At 41.3% G+C, this 18,657-nt stretch overlaps 2 protein-coding genes across 4 annotated transcripts; one reads left to right on the top strand and one right to left on the bottom strand.

Annotated features, from left to right (window-relative positions):
• Window position 1: 1 nt before the first annotated feature.
• Window positions 2–3,273, bottom strand: LOC311111682 (uncharacterized protein F13E9.13, mitochondrial-like). 2 transcript variants are annotated; one of them, XM_084154472.1, is made up of 6 exons: window positions 3,109–3,273; window positions 2,384–2,466; window positions 2,065–2,245; window positions 1,758–1,908; window positions 1,425–1,552; window positions 2–273 (listed from the first exon to the last, which is right to left on the bottom strand). In XM_084154472.1, the coding sequence occupies exons 2-6, from the start codon at window positions 2,447–2,449 to the stop codon at window positions 83–85; spliced, it is 717 nt and encodes a 238-aa protein (XP_084010598.1). In that variant the 5' UTR covers window positions 2,450–2,466; window positions 3,109–3,273; the 3' UTR covers window positions 2–82. The 2 variants fall into 2 exon arrangements, with proteins under 2 accessions (XP_084010598.1, XP_084010597.1); XM_084154471.1 differs by lacking the exon at window positions 3,109–3,273 and adding an exon at window positions 2,540–2,661.
• An 89-nt stretch (window positions 3,274–3,362) lies between these two features.
• On the top strand, window positions 3,363–9,314 carry LOC311111208 (G1/S-specific cyclin-E1-like). 2 transcript variants are annotated; one of them, XM_084153918.1, is made up of 12 exons: window positions 3,363–3,725; window positions 4,251–4,298; window positions 4,493–4,580; window positions 4,687–4,746; window positions 5,088–5,257; window positions 5,641–5,776; window positions 6,236–6,382; window positions 6,491–6,586; window positions 7,208–7,342; window positions 7,616–7,727; window positions 7,862–8,019; window positions 8,206–9,314. In XM_084153918.1, the coding sequence occupies exons 2-12, from the start codon at window positions 4,285–4,287 to the stop codon at window positions 8,320–8,322; spliced, it is 1,233 nt and encodes a 410-aa protein (XP_084010044.1). In that variant the 5' UTR covers window positions 3,363–3,725; window positions 4,251–4,284; the 3' UTR covers window positions 8,323–9,314. The 2 variants fall into 2 exon arrangements, with proteins under 2 accessions (XP_084010044.1, XP_084010045.1); XM_084153919.1 differs by having other exon boundaries at window positions 3,567–4,009.
• Window positions 9,315–18,657: the final 9,343 nt, after the last annotated feature.

Raw genomic sequence — 18,657 nt, 5'->3', positions numbered from 1 at the left:
CTTCAGTAATTACATTTATTATTACCACCAAATGTATTTCATTGTTCTGCAATAAATTATTTTAGCAGCAAATTGGTGGATTTCATTTTCGAAGCAAATGCACCTTCCCCATGAACTTCTTAATGCTTTCTGGATCAACAGCATTTGCCCAAACACCTCCCCTCTTGAAATGAGAGCCAATTATCATTGCACTAGCATCAAGGTAGTGTTCCACGTTGTCATGGGTCACTCCTGAGCCAATAAGAACTGGGAGTCTTACAGACTCTGCAACATCTGCAAATAGAAAAGAAAGGATTGTTGGGTAAATATTTTGAGATGCTACATTATGGTTACTGAGTTCATTATATTGGCAAGCTGTGCAAGAGTTCATTTGAAACAAATACCTAAATGGTTGGATTTAGGAATGCATTGCAAGTGTCATGCATCATCTCTGATAAGTAAATGGTGAATGTAGGTTCAGAGATGATATGAGAAAAACATATGAGGAATGAGATAAATCCAGACTCTGGCAGCTCCATATACCCATCTGACAACAGAGCCAGCCCAATGGAATCGTACTGGGAGACTGTAGGAACACCTCCAAACTAGGCAGCAGGGTTGTGTGGCAGTCTAGTCGGAGCCTGCCTGTGTTTACAGCCTTCTGTATAAGTCAGCCATCTGTACGCTGTGCTTAAAAATAGCAGACGATGTTGGTGTCTATATTAGCCAAGCAGGGCTGTGGCCGGCAGGCAAGGGCAGGATCGGGCTGTGTGCCCATGGTCAGCACGATCCAGACTGGGGGGACTGTGAGGCTGCCATCCTCTCCCCAGACGAGGCTGCTCTTTATAAGGCCAGCAGCGAGGCTCACAGGTTCCATGGGCTTTAGGGCAGCTTAACCTCTGGGCTACATGAATAACTAACGCCAGGAACTATCTGCCCTTGCAAATGTAGGAAGTATGCAATAGACTGGTATGCAGTGGGAGTGGTATGGAATTGAGTGAGGTAACTGAACATACTTTTGTTAGGGTGTGTGTTATGGTTTGTGAGAATGTATGAGACCTAGAAAAAGGGCACTCCCTTATTAACCAAGACTACAGGAGTGTTTGAGAGAAAATGAAAAGGGAGAGGAAAGTAAACTATCTAGAGATACTAAAACTATGTTTATACCAAGGTGCATGCTGAGCATTCCTAAAATGATACACCAAGCATTATGCTTCAGATATATAATGTAAGTGCTGAGGGTCGGCTGCCCTTTGATCCAAATGGCAAAATGGTGATTACACAGTAATAGCCTATGCATTATTTATTTGTATTTAAATGGGTTGGGGGTATTTTTCTATTACTGTATGTGTCAGTATGTTTGTGTGTCACACCATACATGTGTATATGTGTCATATTGTACATACATGTCTGTATGTGTCAGAGCATTCAGAGACAGGACACACCTCTGAGTTCCATTGGATCTGCCTGAACCCCTGTGGCTGTTCCAGTGATAATGAGCCCATCAGAGAGGAAAAACTCAGCTGCTCTGGCCGTATCCACTATGCTCACATCTGAAGTCAGGGCATGGGAGCTAGGAACACAAACACGTCCCCACAAACATAAAGCATCCAATTACACTTACTACAGCAGTCAGAAATGTTACTTTCATCTCCTTGCAATTTCGTTTAATATTAGCCGCAATACTTGCATGTTGAAAATCTTCTGAAATACCATATCTGGACATGTAGGCTAGCCAGTGGGGTTGTCTGACTGGAGTGTTTTGAACGATTGCTCACCTGTGCTTCTTTTTTATGTCAGTGAAGATCTGCACATGTTCAGCCTTTATTTGCTTGCGGTATCGCAAAAGGTCTCCGGCACATGCATTCAAAAGGCCTTCATCAGCAACATGTGAGAAGACATATCCCTCTGCCCTGATAAAATCCATACCTTGGAAAAAGACAACAACGGAATAGGTAGCTAAACATTTGCTTTTCCCAACCTCTAAATACAGATCTTTCTATTAAACTAAAATTCCAGGCGAACCTGAAGCACTCTTAAGCATGCATGTATTAATCAGTAATAAGCAAAGCCAGCTATATCAACCTGAAGCCAGTGCAACAGCAAGAGCTGAGCTGTTTGCTGCAGACAGGATCTGAACTCCAAGAGGCAGAGACGGACAGATCCCCCTCACCGCTGCACACACTGCTGTCATAGAGGCACACACCTCTGGCCCAATTGAGAATGTGTATGGAATGTCATGCATGTTCTCTATGATCAGCCCATCCTGTTCAAAAGATCAACAGACAACAAACAATTACTTTTCCAGTCATCCTTGAAGGTGAATATTGTGGTTTACATAGTCAGAGGCTACAGTCTTAGTAACATCAAAAAGTAAGGAGTTCTTGTCTTTTCTTATACTTACAATTCCTGCATTGTGATAGATTTCTGCTTCACGGCATGCCTCCTCAATAATTTGAGGAATGGCCATGCTTCCTAAAGGTGTGCCTGAAAAACATAAAATCAAAGTTAAAAACAAAAAGAGAGTAAAAAACGTCCTCTGCATCTCAATAATCTTTACCTGGTAAGGCTTGAACATGAATCATTCCAATAACCACAGATTTAGCACGTCCAAAGAGATTCAGAAACTTCATTTTTTTTACTGTTTCAAAGCAGTTGCAATGTGGAGGCACAGTGGCTTTGAAATGAGACTCGTTCCCATGCAGCCGCTAGCTTGATCACGTGTCTGGTCAAAGTGTAAGTTTATACAGGTTTACAGATCTCTGAGTGATGGTCACCCAATCCAGTGTTTTTTTCGTGTGGCGCATGAAACATATTAAAACACAATTTCAACAGTTATGACCCTGAGACAAGGCACATAGGGTGTAGATTAGCCTCCTCCTTGTATACTTTTCCTTTATCTTCTGATAAGAAAACGTTAACTTATGAATTATATATGAAAGTATAAGATGGTGCCTAAAATGTTTTTGATTAAACCTGCACTGTTATTTTTCCAACATTAGTGTAGACAAGAGGAAGGAGACGAGGAGGAAGCCACTAAACATAGCTAATGCACTAGTTCTGGGCGCCATCACCATTCTCGTTCAGCAAATTGCGCGGCATTAATTTGATCTTAAAATAATGACATACCTCTTGAATTACGGACAATGAAAGTACATTCTGTCGGCTTGATAGAGAAACATTTTCTAACATTTCTGGAAAAATTGGCATAACGTCCGGATTTGAAGGTTTTTGAGAGGGACACAGTCTTTGTTTACATCTGTCTTCCCTAGCCACGCGGTACTTTGTTGTTCCGGATTCTAAGCACGGCCCCTGGGCTGTCACTACACCAGCCACGCCTCCCTTTTGCCGGCAAAATGCAATATTTGGAACACCATTATGCTGTACATTTCTCACACAACATACGATTTCAGATGATTTGACTCTTCACTTCTGAACAATTAATGACTAATAATAATGTTAGTTGAAATGTAACTGCAAAGGATTACTGAACAGCGCCAAGTATTTAAATCACCCGCTCGGACCGCCCCTTATGTTACTGTAGACAGCAAGCAGTTTATAAACCAAGGCGCAAAACTCACCGCACCAGCAAAGAACAAGTAGCTAGCAAAGCTCACAGCTCCCCTTTTTGATGCCAAACAGAGGCCACGAATCGAATAATAATTGAATAGCTGTCTAGTAACTTTAGCTATATTTTGTCAGATCATTTCAGCCAAGTGTGGACCTTCGCGGGGGAATATTTGTAGGTAAGCTGGCAAATAATTGAAACCTCTCTTGTTAGCTAGCAGTCTAGCAACTTCGCTAAGAAGAGCAAACTTTTCAATCAAACTCCCTCAACTTGATTCGAAATGAGTGAGAAGATGGTAAATATTCTGAATTTGAAATGCGATTGACATCATTGGATGGCTAGTTTTTTTGTGAGAAAGCTTGTTAGAGCGGGTGAATGGAAAATGGCATACTCGATGGCTCGGCCATTTTCTGGCCAGCTTCTCTCTCTAATTTAGAAGAAATGAACTCGTTTCCATCGACGGTATGTGAAACTGTTAGGTTTAGGTGAACGTGTGGAATCTGGTCTATATGTATGCGTGGTTTTGTGACAATTGTTGCAGTATTTCATATTGTTTGCCGTCCTTTAACATTGTCCCACTTCCATTTCCCCGCGCCCAGATCTTTTGACGAGTTGGCTTTGTGAGATTTACGTGGGGGGTTGGGTTGTGGTGTTATTACCTAAAAATCAGAACAAATAAAATAACTATATTTCATGTTTCCAGGAACTCTATATTGGAGGGATAGACGTGGGAAATAATGCCAAGAAATGGGTAAGTTTCGCAGTTTGACCTAGTCTTGTCAATCAATGTCGCTAGCTAGGTGACGAAAAAAAGTTGTCACGTTAGGTAGCTGGCTTGCTAGCAAACTAGCCGCAGCTCAGCTAGTTAGCTAGCAATAGCTAACACGTTTCTCACTATGTCAGCAGGATGCATATTATAATTCAATATTTACTGTGTCATTTCAGGAGAAAGGTGGAATCCAGGACAATTGATCATGAGATGCCCAAGGAAACTACAGTGAGAGCCAGGAAAAGAAAAGCAGATGTTGCCATTGTAAGTCATTGCTATCTGCGTATTGCTACTGTAGCGAGATGGTTGCCTGCGTATGTATTTTTAAGATGGTTTAAAATAATGAACATTCTCCTTGTTCAATCCTCAGTATTTGCAAGACCCAGATGAAGTGGCAGAGATGACGAAAAAGAAACTGTGTGGAACTCAGGTAACTACATGCATTTGTATTATTCCAATGCATTCCCTTGCAGATTATGCATTTGTTGGATTTAGCTAGCAACATACACCAGGCAGTGACCTACACAGGTTAATCAGGACCATTCGATACATTTACATTATTTAGCAGACGCTCTTATCCAGAGCGACTTACAAATTGGTGCTACTTATGATAGCAAGTGGGACAACCTCTTTTTTTTTTATATAAATGACACAATTGTTTAATCAGTTGCTATTGGTGGCACTATCTCAGAATCCTCTTCATGCTGTTTGTTTTTATCAGTCAGTGAACTTTCTTCTCCTCCCCTCTATTCTTATCCCTCTCCTGTGCAGGTGTGCTGGAATCCCGAGTCGGTTTACACAAGCCCGTGCAGGCGGAGCCCCACACCTGACAATAAAGTTGATCAACCAGTTGCCTTGAGCGCCACTGGATTTTCTACTCAGTACACCTTCAAAAACATATTTGTCACCCCCACCAGGTCTTCTCCTCTTCCTGTGCTATGGTTAGTCACTTCAGGTATCTGGGACAACGTTGGCAAGATGCTGCTAAATAACAGGAGTGGTTACTTGCCACGTTTTGATAATTGTATGATTGTCATTAGATTGCTTGAACTCTGCACTTACACTGTCAAAGGCCAAGCATTATGATGACCAATGTCTTCATCTGTTTCATTTGAATGTAACACACACAATGTAGTCCTTACCACTATCGTCCAAGACTGTAGAGTCTGCTGTTATAAGAACGGCTATATCCCACCTTGCCACTCATAGTATATGTACCTGTATACTGTTTAATCTTAAAGTTCTGTGTTTGCACTCTCTGAATCTCTAGTTATAAATACAAATGAACTAGATGATAACCCTCTGGATGTGTTTCTCTTTGTAGCTGGGCAAGCAGAGACGATGTGTGGAACAACCTGTTGAAGAAAGACAAGACGTATTCTCGAGACATCCACGTCATGAAAAAACACCCACACCTCCAACCCAAGATGAGGGCTATTCTTCTGGACTGGCTAATGGAGGTTTGTAGCGCTCTCTGTAACTAAACTAAATTCCTCTCCCACAGTGTATCTACTGCTTTGATCAAAACCCTCATGTTGTTACTTGATCAGTTGTTTATCTTAAGGTGGTGAGTGGATTAGTTTTACCAATAGATGTATGGTCCCAGTTAACTGTAAATAAGTTAGTTTGCGTCCATCTGTTTACAGTATTAGCATAACCTATTGGAGAAATGGCTGTCAGGTGATGAGTATTACCTGCGCTCTAACTGATTCTAAGGGGAAGCCTAGTAACTGAATGCATTCAACCGATGTCTTCCGCATTTAACCAAACTCTGAATCAGCATTGATCTTGAAGTTGGATCGTTTCAATCATATGGTATAGAGAACCATGATCAATGCTGTTACATGGGGATATCTTCCTTAGCTACTCTGTGATATTGCCTAGGACTTGTATTCTCAACCTTGTTTTCTCTCTCTCAGGTGTGCGAGGTGTACAAGCTACACAGAGAAACCTTCTACCTGGCTCAGGATTACTTTGATAGGTTCATGGCCACACAGACCAATGTTTTCAAGTCAACACTACAGCTCATCGGCATCTCTTCTCTTTTTATAGCTGCCAAGATGGAGGTAGGAAGAAGCCTCTTCTACAACCTGTGTTTAGTCGTTTTCTTAATTCTCCATTTTGTATTTCGCAGAGTCAGATTTTTAACATGTTTACTACTCTTTCTTTTTCAGGAAATCTACCCTCCAAAGGTGCATCAATTTGCCTATGTTACTGATGGGGCCTGCACTGAGGATGATGTCCTATGTATGGAGCTAATCATTATGAAGGTATGCCTCTCAAACACTTCCGTCCCAGTTTATCACAGTACGGATGGGTAACTCAAATCCTTAGGTAGTGTTGTGAAGCTTGTTGAGACATGAGCAACGTTTAGCCGTTACTGTTAGATCCCGGGCTGTATCACAACCGGCCGTTATCGGGAGTCCCATAGGGCGGCACACAATTGGCCCAGCGTCGTTGGGGGGGGGGCTTTACTTGGCTCATCGTGCTCTAGCGACTCCTTGTGGCGGGCCGGGCGCCTGCAGGCTGACCTCGGTGGTCAGGTGAACAGTGTTTCCTCCAATTCATTAGAGCGGCTGGCTTCCGGGTTAAGTGGGCGGGTGTTAAGAAGCGTGGTTTGGAGGGTCATGTTTCGGAGGACGCATGACAATACCTTCGCCTCCTGAGCCCGTTGATGTTGCAGCGATGAGACAATATTGAAATTGGGGAGGAAAGGGGGTAAAATACCCCCCCCCCCCTCCCTAATGAGGCTCTGTCACTAATGGTAGTTGCTGTCTAACTTGATAGTACACGTTTCTTCTGAGTCTCCTAATATCTGAGCCGGGGAACACTTCTCTGTGGAATGAAATCATAATGTGGCTCATGTTTCTATTGTGTCCCCCTTTGCTCAGGAGCTGAAGTGGTGTTTGAGTCCCCTGACAGCTGTTTCCTGGCTAAACATCTACATGCAGGTTGCCTACCTGAAAGAGTCCGAAGAGGTTCTCATCCCACAGTACCCACAAAATACGTTTGTACAGATTGCCGAGGTAAGGTTACAACTGAGATTTCCCGCCACTGCATGTGATTCATAGTATCTTCCAAAAAATATACCTAGGAAGATCAACAAGGCAAAATATCATGTTATTTCTCACCGATGACACTGCTGCTGCTTAAACAAGATGGAATTGTAAGACTGAATGGTTTCACATTTCCTCTCCTTAGAACGGCTCATTGCCTCAAGTCACTATTGTAGAAGTACATATGCAGTGTTACTGTGCTCGTGTTCTCATTTTTTATTTTCCTATTGTTTCTCTCCATAGCTCCTTGATCTTTGTGTGTTGGATGTGAAATGTCTGGAGTTCTCCTACGGAGTGCTGGCTGCCTCTGCCCTGTTCCATTTCTCCTCGCTGGAGCTGGTGGAGAAAGTTTCAGGTAGGGTGTTTTCATTCTGAAGTGGTTCATGTCAATCAACATCTTCAATCTGACCACTGAGCTATGGTGGTTTGGTAGACTTGCCAAGGGTGTTTTTAGCCCTAACCAGACCCCATTTGTCTTGATCTGTGCAGCTCTGAAGTGGTCAGACGTTGAGGAGTGTGTGAGGTGGATGGTCCCCTTTGCCATGTCCATCAGAGAAGTGGGCAGCTCAGCCCTGAGGGACTTCAAAGGAATCCCAGCAGATGACATGCACAACATTCAGACCCATGCTGCCTATCTGGACTGGATGGTGAGTGCATCGTTTTGTTATTTGTATGGTTTTCAACCACAATGTCCTATACCAATGTGTGGCATTGCTTCATGCTGTGCAGAGTGAATATTTTTCCCTCCGATTGTTTCTTGTGTGCAATGGCCCACAGCTCTTGACTGAAGTATCAGTTGCAGCCTGTATTGAGAGTTCTGTTGGTTTCTTTAGGCGAAGGCATGCTCCTACCCACAAGTGGACGTAGATCGCAGCCAGAGTTCTCCAGTACCGTCCGGAGTGCTCACTCCACCCCCAAGCAGCGAGAAACCAGAGGGCACAGTCTGTTGATATCCATTGGGTTAGTATGGGCACGGGCTGAGGAAGTCTCATGACGGGACCAAGATATTAGAGGATTGGGAGAAATCCATGGCATTACACCAACAAGTCCTCGTGTGATTTTTCTACATGTGTGCATGTGTTATTCCATGAGTTGTTTTGGTGCAAAGGTGAATGGACATTTTTGGATATCTGCCTTTTTTGAGTGAGTGACAGTTTTTAATTGGAGTAATGCCAAGCTGGACCACCTGCCAAAAACCCAGAGTTGTCACCGGCTCTGAGTGCTGCTAAAGAAGGTGGACTTGGATTGACTGAGAAACAGTGGATGGATGTGTGTATGTAGCTCACGCTTGCCATTTTGAGAAAGATAATACTGGCAGGTTTGGTTTGGGTACCAGTAGCTCTGCTGCCAAAATGGACAAGTGGAACAGCCTGCTTCAGAAGCGGAAATATGGATTGTATTTAAGATTTTAACTTGGCAACTTTTCTCTAGCATTTGAGTTTTTACCAAAATGTATGATATTTTTGTTTTGAAATGAGATGCTGCTACTTATCTTATTTTTTTAAATAAAGTCACTGTCGCAGACAGCTTTTCTGTTTTACAATGTTGTGTGTCTTGGCTTTGTCCAGGGACAGGGATTGTAGCCTGGTTTTTTTTTTTCATTGACTCATCACATGCTAGAGAGGCCAAGGATAACAGCTGGCAAGGCAACAGCATCATCTAACTCTGTTTAGGAGCCTGAGATTGCTGATCTACTGAGGAAGTCCTGCTGTAGCCTATGATGATGTCATCCTTTTTGTTCTGTGTTACACTATGTGTAACCCAAGTATGCCTAGTAGGCTAGGTCTACTGTGTAGCACAGGCCTACGATGTCTTTTTTTTTTTTACCATTTAGGAGGACCACAATGGAAATAAGTTCATCAATTTTAAATGCATGATCCACGTGTGGTTGTATGTTGAAATTGTCAAATAAATCTCTCTTTGCTGGATTAATGACATGCACAATATGTTGACTTGCGTAGGTATGTAACTCATCTGAAAATATATATATATATATATATATATATACAGTGAGGGAAAAAAGTATTTGATCCCCTGCTGATTTTGTACGTTTGCCCACTGACAAAGACATGATCAGTCTATAATTTTAATGGTAGGTTTATTTGAACAGTGAGAGACAGAATAACAACAAAAAAATCCAGAAAAACGCATGTCAAAAATGTTATAAATCGATTTGCATTTTAATGAGGGAAATAAGCATTTGACCCCTCTGCAAAACATGACTTAGTACTTGGTGGCAAAACCCTTGTTGGCAATCAGAGGTCAGATGTTTCTTGTAGTTGGCCACCAGGTTTGCACACATCTCAGGAGGGATTTTGTCCCACTCCTCTTTGCAGATCTTCTCCATGTCATTAAGGTTTCGAGCCTGACGTTTGGCAACTCGAACCTTCAGCTCCCTCCACAGATTTTCTATGGGATTAAGGTCTGGAGACTGGCTAGGCCACTCCAGGACCTTAATGGGCTTCTTCTTGAGCCACTCCTTTGTTGCCTTGGCCGTGAGTTTTGGGTCATTGTCATGCTGGAATACCCATCCACGACCCATTTTCAATGCCCTGGCTGAGGAAAGGAGGTTCTCACTCAAGATGTGATGGTACATGGCCCTGTCCATCGTCCCTTTGATGCGGTGAAGTTGTCCTGTCCCCTTAGTAGAAAAACACCCCCAAAGCATAATGTTTCCACCTCCATGTTTGACGGTGGGGATGGTGTTCTTGGGGTCATAGGCAGTATTCCTCCTCCTCCAAACACGGCGAGTTGAGTTGATGCCAAAGAGCTCGATTTTGGTCTCATCTGACCACAACACTTTCACCCAGTTCTCCTCTGAATCATTCAGATGTTCATTGGCAAACTTCAGACGGACCTGTATATGTGCTTTCTAGCAGGGGGACCTTGCGGGCGCTCCAAGATTTCAGTCCTTCACGGCGTAGTGTGTTACCAATTGTTTTCTTGGTGACTATGGTCCCAGCTGCCTTGAGATCATTGACAAGATCCTCCCGTGTAGTTCTGGGCTGATTCCTCACCGTTCTCATGATCATTGCAACTCCACGAGGTGAGATCTTGCATGGAGCCCCAGGCCAAGGGAGATTGACAGTTATTTTGTGTTTCTTCCATTTGCGAATAATCGCACCAACTGTTGTCACCTTCTCACCAAGCTGCTTGGCGATGGTCTTGTAGCCCCTTCCAGCCTTGTGTAGGTCTACAATCTTGTCCCTGACATCCTTGTCAGCTCTTTGGTCTTGGCCATGGTGGAGAGTTTGGAATCTGATTGATTGATTGCTTCTGTGGACAGGTGTCTTTTATACAGGTAACAAACTGAGATTAGGAGAACTCCCTTTAAGAGTGTGCTCCTAATCTCAGCTCGTTACCTGTATAAAAGACACCTGGAAGCCAGAAATCTTTCTGATTGAGAGGGGGTCAAATACTTATTTCCCTCATTAAAATGCAAATCAATTTATAACATTTTTGACATGCGTTTTTCTGGATTTTTTTGTTGTTATTCTGTCTCTCACTGTTCAAATAAACCTACCATTAAAATTATAGACTGATCATTTCTTTGTCAGTGGGCAAATGTACAAAATCAGCAGGGGATCAAATACTTTTTTCCCTCACTGTATATATATATATATATAGAGCAGATTTGAACGTTTGACGGGCAATGATGTATGTCTACGATTTCATTAGTGTTCATGTGGCCGTACCTTTTTAAAGCCTTATCATTTTTATATGTGCCTTTTCTAAACTGAAGTTTATGCTGAAAGTTAATCAAATGCATAACATAAGACTTAAAATGTCCAAGAGAAGAGTGATCTAAAGGCACGTTTCTATGAAAAATAAATCGCTAGAAACTGCTGCTTTTCTTTAAACTCACAAAATATTGTCGAAAGGTAATGGATTCGTCACAAAGATGACATCTGAAGTGGTGCACTGGGCTAATGTAAAGTACCGAATACAGACAGATGTGAAAAAAGTCGACGTAAACATCTTCAGTGTCAGATGTTTTGTATTCTTATTCACTGTAACTTGCCATAATGGGGAATCAAAGGGGACACAACTGAAATTCATCAGAAGGAAAACAAAATGGAGAATAGAGATGGCCTCTATAATGGCTGTCTCTCATGCATTCACTGACAGACAGTGCCCTCTGCTTGCAGTCAATGAGTGTGTGCTTAAAGATACACAGGATTAATCCACTAGATGTCAGTATGATGCTTTCACTGTCAAAACTTCTGTCTTGTAAGACTTGCCGGGGACTACTCGACAGATACTGCTGGGAGTAATTATTGTACTTGTCTAATTCTCTGGTCCTTCACTTTGTCACCAACCAGATTGGATCACCTAAGGGTTGTTTGTTTTTCTTTGGCCAGCTGAAATGATCAGATGCATATATAAAATGGATTGATAGTATTGTCTTACTAAAGAATTTGGATATTTAGTCTACATCAATTCTTCGCTCTTTTGCACTAATCCTTGGTGTCCACATCACCAATAAACTAACATGGTCCAAGCACACCAAGACAGTCGTGAAGAGGGCACGACAAAACCTATTCACCCTAAGGAGACTGAAAAGATTTGGCATGGGTCCTCAGATCCTCAAAAGGTTCTACAGCTGCACCATCAAGAGCATCCTGACTGGTTGCATCACTGCCTGGTATGGCAACTGCTCGGCCTACGACCGCAAGGCACTACAGAGGGTAATGCGTACGGCCCAGTACATCACTGGGGTCAAGCTTCCTGCCATCCAGGACCTCTATACCAGGCGGTGTCAGAGGAAGGCCCTAAAAATTGTCAATGGGTCCTCCCTAGTCATAGACTTCTCTCTGCTACCTCACGGCAAGTGGTACCAGAGTGCCAAGTCTAGGTCCAAGAGGCTTCTAAACCGCTTCTACCCCCAAGCCATAAGACTCCTGAACATCTAATCAAATGGCTACCCAGACTATTTGCATTGCTCCCCCCCACCCCTCTTTTACGCTGCTGCTACTCTCTGTTTATTATCTATGCATAGTCAATTTAATAACTCTACCTACACTTACATATTACCCCAATTACCTCGACTAACCGGTGCCTGCGCACATTGACTTGGTACCGGTACCCCCTGTATATAGCCTCGCTATTGTTATTTTTACTTATTTTTTTTGTATTCTTTCTTAAAACTGCATTGTTGGTTACGGGCTTGTAAGTAAGCATTTCACTGTAAGGTCTACACCTGTTGTATTCGGCGCATGTGACAAATACAATTTGATTTGATTTAATGGCAGGAATATGAACGAACCATGCCATCTCAAGTTATGCCCTATATTATTTTTCAACCATTTCAAATGACTGTTCCTTTTCTGCTCTGTTACTCTACACACCCATTGACTGTTCTGCATCAATGTTCAGTGATTAACGCTGCATTAAAGCAGCAGCAGCCCTTGCTGTCTCTTTAAAGAGAGGGGGGCTTCACCCATCAGACAGGCTCTTGGGGCATGGGGCCCTCAGGCAGCCAAGCAGGCAGCAGCACAACAGCTGTTATGTGCTCAATGGCCCCTTTGTTCTCACAGCTCAGACGCTTGTGGCAGCAGCAGGTGCCCATTGGCTGAGCCACCAGGCACCAGCAGAGTTCACACCTAGATATGGGGTACAGTAGACACCAATCACTGAAAATGCTAAAGTGTTCCACCTACATGTAGTAACATTCATAGGCCAGCATTTGTGCTTTATATAATTCATACATTGCAATTAAAATGGCAGCATGTGTCAACATTGGAATTACTAAATTGAATTAATGATCCTGCTTTGATCAAGAAAAAGGTACATGTATTCTTAATAAAAATTTGGTCAAAGGTGCAAGGGAAAACATTTGTGCTAACATATTTTTCAATTGGGAGTCTGACTCTGTGACACTTTAGGGTCAATAGAAATGTTCTGTCATGTCAAATAGGCCACTTGGTGACACATTTTATCCCTGAGGCAAGGCAGGGTGCAGCAGGGGAGGGTAGCAGTAAAATAGCACTGATATTCATAATGTATTTAGGTTTCCCATAGTCCCACATGCAGTATTTAATTTTTGAATTTTTTATATCAATCTACATATTCAATTAAATGATTATATTAGTTGAGCTCTATTGGTTTGCAATACATGCATATACCAATAATATATATCTACCTAGGTTGTTTAGTCAGTTTTGGCCCCTAACCAGACCCTCTTGATCTGTGCAGCTCTGAAGTGGTCTGTCGTTGAGGAGTGTGTGAGGTGGATGGTTCCCCTTGCTATGTCCATCAGAGAAGTGGACAGTTCATCCCTGAATACCTTCAAAGGACTCACACAGACGACATACACAACATCCATACCTATGTTGCCTATCTGGACTGGATGGTGAGTTTCTGTTCTTCAAGGAGCCTCTACCCACATGTACATATTATTTCAACTACCTCAACTAGCCGGTGCCCCCGCACATTGACTCTGTACTGGTACCCGCTGTATATAGCCTCGCTACTGTTATTTTACTGCTGCTCTTTAATTATTATTATTTCTTTCATTTTTTCTTTTTACTTATCTATTTTTTACTTAACACTTTTTTTTTCTTAAAACTGCATTGTTGGTTAAGGGCTTGTAAGTAAGCATTTCACTGTAAGGTCTACACCTGTTGTATTCGCCGCATGTGACAAGTAAAATTTGATTTGATTTGATTTGAATGGGGGAATAAACAAAACTATGCAACCTAAGTCTACATAGTTGCACTGTGCGGTTGAGAGAGAGGGAGACGTGAAGAGAAAGATATGGAAGTATTATATCTATGTGCACTCAACTCATTTTGCAATTGTTTTTTGAAAGTTAGCAGCACAGAGGAGTGAGGGGAAGGTTGATTTATACAGTAGGCCCACTTCATGGTACCCTATAGGGCAGGCCCTCAGATCAGACTGTTGTTAGCAGGCCAACCTCATCAAAGCCCCCCTGCTGCCTTTTTAGGAGGGGGTGCTAATGGACCACATTCCACAGGAACTTTCTTCAGCCAGAGCACTGGGGGAATTTCCGTCTCCCTTCCATGACCCTTCAGTGAACACTGAAATAAAGGGCTGTGAGCGGTCTCTGGGGGTGACCTGTCTAGCTTCTCAAATAGCCCTATACATGATGTCCTACTCTCATGCAAATTAAACAAAATGATATTATTACAGTAATGCTGTCCAATGTCATACTAATTTGGGACAACATTGAATAGGCTATAGAAGGGCTTAGAGGCTATTTTGCATGATGTATTCAAATCCAGGCGTCAAGGTTAATTATTTATGCATAGTCACTTTAACTCTACCCACATGTACATATTACTTCAACTACCTCAACTAGCCGGTGCCCCCGCACATTGACTCTGCACCGGTACCCCCCTGTATATATAGCCTCCCTACTGTTATTTTATTTTACTTCTGCTCTTTTTTCTCTCAACACTTTTTTTGTTGTTGTTTTATTTGTACTTTTTTTGTTAAAAATAAATGCACTGTTGGTTAAGGGCTGTAAGTAAGCATTTCACTGTAATGTCTGCACCTGTTGTATTCGGCGCATGTGACCAATACAATTTGATTTGATTTTATTTGACAAGGTCTGCAGCACTGCTGGTTTTCATCCTTCCCCTCTAGGACTGATCGGGTCCTGGGACCCCATTGGCCAATCAGTAATATTAGTCAATCAATTAACTACAAAGACAAGAGCTACAGTTCTGACCTCAAGGCCAGGATTTACATTTCAGCCTATTATATTAGTTCTCTAGATAAGCTTATTCTAAGATGCCACAGTTTAAAGCAAGAATCCTTATTTGCTACATAAATGTTTTCAGTTATAAATGAATGATATATACCCATTGATTCTTGAAGAATATAACTTATAAATAGCTGAAGAGTTTAGTTCAACTGTCGTACCCCATCAGAACCTAAAATATATGCTCCAATGTTTGAAAACAACATTACATTTACATTTTAGTCATTTAGCAGATGCTCTTATCCAGAGCAACTTACAGTTAGTGAGTGCATACATTTCCCATACTGCCCCCCCATGGGAATCGAACCCACAACCCTTGCGTTGCAAGTGCCCATAAATGGAAACAAACACTGTATAGCCTCAAAACATACATTTGATATTGTGGATGGTCAGTGCTTGCAGCCATAGCTCTGTCTATGAATTTGAGAGTGGTTACATTTTCCAGCCCCATCCCTTAGCTTTTTAGCACAAAGGGGTAGGTAGAAAGCTTTGTTATTGTTTCAATAAAGGATTATAGCTTTAAATATTAAACTCCCACAAAAATATGAAAAGAGCAGAAAGTATAGAAACGACATAATTCCAAAAAGAAAAAACAAATGCCTGATAATCAAACAAAAGAAACAGATGAGAGAGAGAGAGCCACAGTATCTGTCACTGTCACAGGAGCTGTCAATAAGGGACCACGTGGCTTTGAGACGGCATGCCAATGTTTACATATGCGACTAGACGAAACACGCCCCCTAGTTCTCCTCACGCCCATAAAGGGAGGGGCGGGGTAACTGTATTTAGATAAACCACGCCCCTACTTTGAAAGAGCAAAATGTCCCTGAGCGCTGAGCAGAACGAAAGCTTGGGCTGACGCTGTCCATGTCCATTTAATTTAAAAACCGTGTTGTGTCCAGAAGTCGATTACAATTCCAGATAGAGTTGTGTCACGCGTTAAATGTAAAGTGAATGCATTTGCAACCTTTTATTATACTGAACGGTAAAAGTGCAATTTTCCCGACCGGCAGTAGTTGAGAGAGGAAGGTGGAGTCCTTTTTGAGACAGCATAGTAAGAAGGAAGTCAGTCGCCAAGGTAGTGCCACCGAATGATCTCGAAAAAAAAAATATATATGCCTTTCTCAAGTCAAACACATGTTGTTCCTTTGTACCAGTTAAGTATGTATGTACCAAGACGTAAGTTGGTTTATACATTGTTGGCTGCACTGAAAGTGACAAATATACACACAGTCAAAGAGCCTATGTAGGCCTACAAACAGTATACTGGTAGACTGCTGACAAACACACAATTTCGATCTTGTTCAAACGAGATATAGTTTGTAGATCTATAGATATACATACATCTATATATACACCCCCCTACGTATTTATTTGGACAGTGAAGCTAAAACTATTAATTTTGCTCTGTACTTCAACATTTTGGATTTGAGATCAAATGTGTCTTATGAGGCAACAGTCCATAATGTCACCTTTTATTTGAGGGTATTTTCATACATATCTGTTTTACCGCTTACAAAAGAAAGCACTTTATGCATCTATTATGCTCATTTGAAGGTGCCACAAGTATTTGAACAAATTCACTTATACTGTATGTGTATTAAAGTAGTCAAAAGTTTAATGCGGGGACTAGATGCATAAAGTGCTTTAACTTCTAAAAGGTCAAACAGATATGTATGAAAATACCTTGGAAAAAAAGGTGACATTCTGTTCAATTTACATTTTACATTGTAGTAATTTAGCAGACTCTCTTATCCAGAGTGACTTACAGTTAGTGCGGCTTACAGTTAGTGCATTCATCTTAAGTAATTTTTTCCTCAATAAAGAAGTTATCAGCAAAGTTAGTGCTATAAGTAAAAGACAAGTGCAATTTTTTTAGGGGGGGGGGGGGGGGGGGCAGACTGAGTGAGACTCTTATTTAAGATACTATTTGAAGAGGTGGGGTTTATATGAAACATTTGAAACATCCAAAATGCTGAAGTTTTCTGCCAAATAAAAAGTTTTAGCTTCACTGTCCAATAGGGAAGTGTATTTGTATCTACATATAGATGTGCAAACTATCTATTTATAAACCACTTTATAATTAAAATTAGCCTATATTCCTGCAGCCTAGTCTTTGTTAACTTACATTATGTTGTGGATGATAAAAAATATATAATTTAAATTGTCTAATTGTAGACCCATAGGCCTATGACATAGAAATACTGTCAACAAAAGTTTTTGTTGTGTTCTAGCCCATGCAAAGACAGTGAGCTAGACTTGTGTTTGGTCTGTGATTACAGGTGATCATGAGCCATTCATCAAAGACACCTGATGAAGCCCTACCCATCGGAAAAGATGTTAGTGATATACACTACTGTGAAAATATTAGTATTTGAAGATATTCTACTATACATTTACATACTATGAGGTGATTTTATACTGACCTCAGCCACAATGGAGCCACAGGAAGTTAGGATGGAAATACTGGTTAAACTGATCATGGAAAACCAACAGATTTTAGATACAATATTATTGTGACTGTGCCACAGATATCACCTCAAAATGTTATTCACTTATTTACCTAAACTGGCTTCAGTATCCCTCATAACTCAATGCATTTTTACTGTATAGTCTTTATCCATCTTCCACCATCTGCAAGTGTCTACAATTTTTATTTTTTTACTGCTACATGTTACATGTTGCCCGGAACTGTCAGAAATAGGTTGAGAGTGGAGGTGGGTATGATACGTCCTAGAAAACACTACGTTCTCTCTGCTGGCATTTCATACTTCCCACAGCAAGAGGCTGTTCACAGCACTTGTTTTTGGTTGCTAATAACCAGGCTATTCCCTTCAGGGACACATTAGCTCTTGTAAACAAGTTGCTAGAGTGTGTATATATGCTTTGATGTCACTGGTTTAGTATCTTCTCTTACGCGTAAATATTTTATTAACTATATTCATAATTACGATATAAAGCAATACTCATGAAGATATGAAATAAATGTAACACCTCAGCTAGCCAACAGTTCAGCTTATATTTAGGCTGTGGAAGTGGAACCATGCTCTTAGCCATGCATGGTTTCTACAGTACTACTTGAATACTTGAATACTAGCTTTTTCTACAAGTTCCCTGTGTGCTATTTTCATCAAAGCCATGGGAGCTTATTGCAACTAAATTACAGTATAATACACTTCATTGTTGCTAATGTGTTTGGTTCATTATAATCAGTTTACTTCACTTCTCAATTCGCCCTCAAATAACGTAGTCAGACTAAGATAGCATTTGCCCATCAACATAATGCAGAATGGCGTCAACATCATTTTTGTCAGGACACAAATCTTGATTTGATGATGATGTTGCTATACATCTTGTGAAGGCTTATCTCACTGATATACTGAGGGAACATTAAGGATCTTGGCATGGTAAAATTAACCTTATCATAGTGGTAATTGTTATTAATGACAATAACGACTGTGTTGATAAAGGAGATTAACGCAGAGTAATATGTCAGTGAGGGCTCAATATTACAATACAATAGTAGAATTGCACTGCTGCAACTGTGTTAGTTTGAGTG

The sequence above is a fragment of the Coregonus lavaretus genome (genome assembly GCF_964263955.1).
Source record: "Coregonus lavaretus genome assembly, chromosome: 37".
NCBI lineage: Eukaryota > Metazoa > Chordata > Actinopteri > Salmoniformes > Salmonidae > Coregonus > Coregonus lavaretus.
The sequence above is the reverse complement of the archived record's forward strand: the minus strand, read 5'-3'. Positions and strand labels throughout refer to the sequence as shown.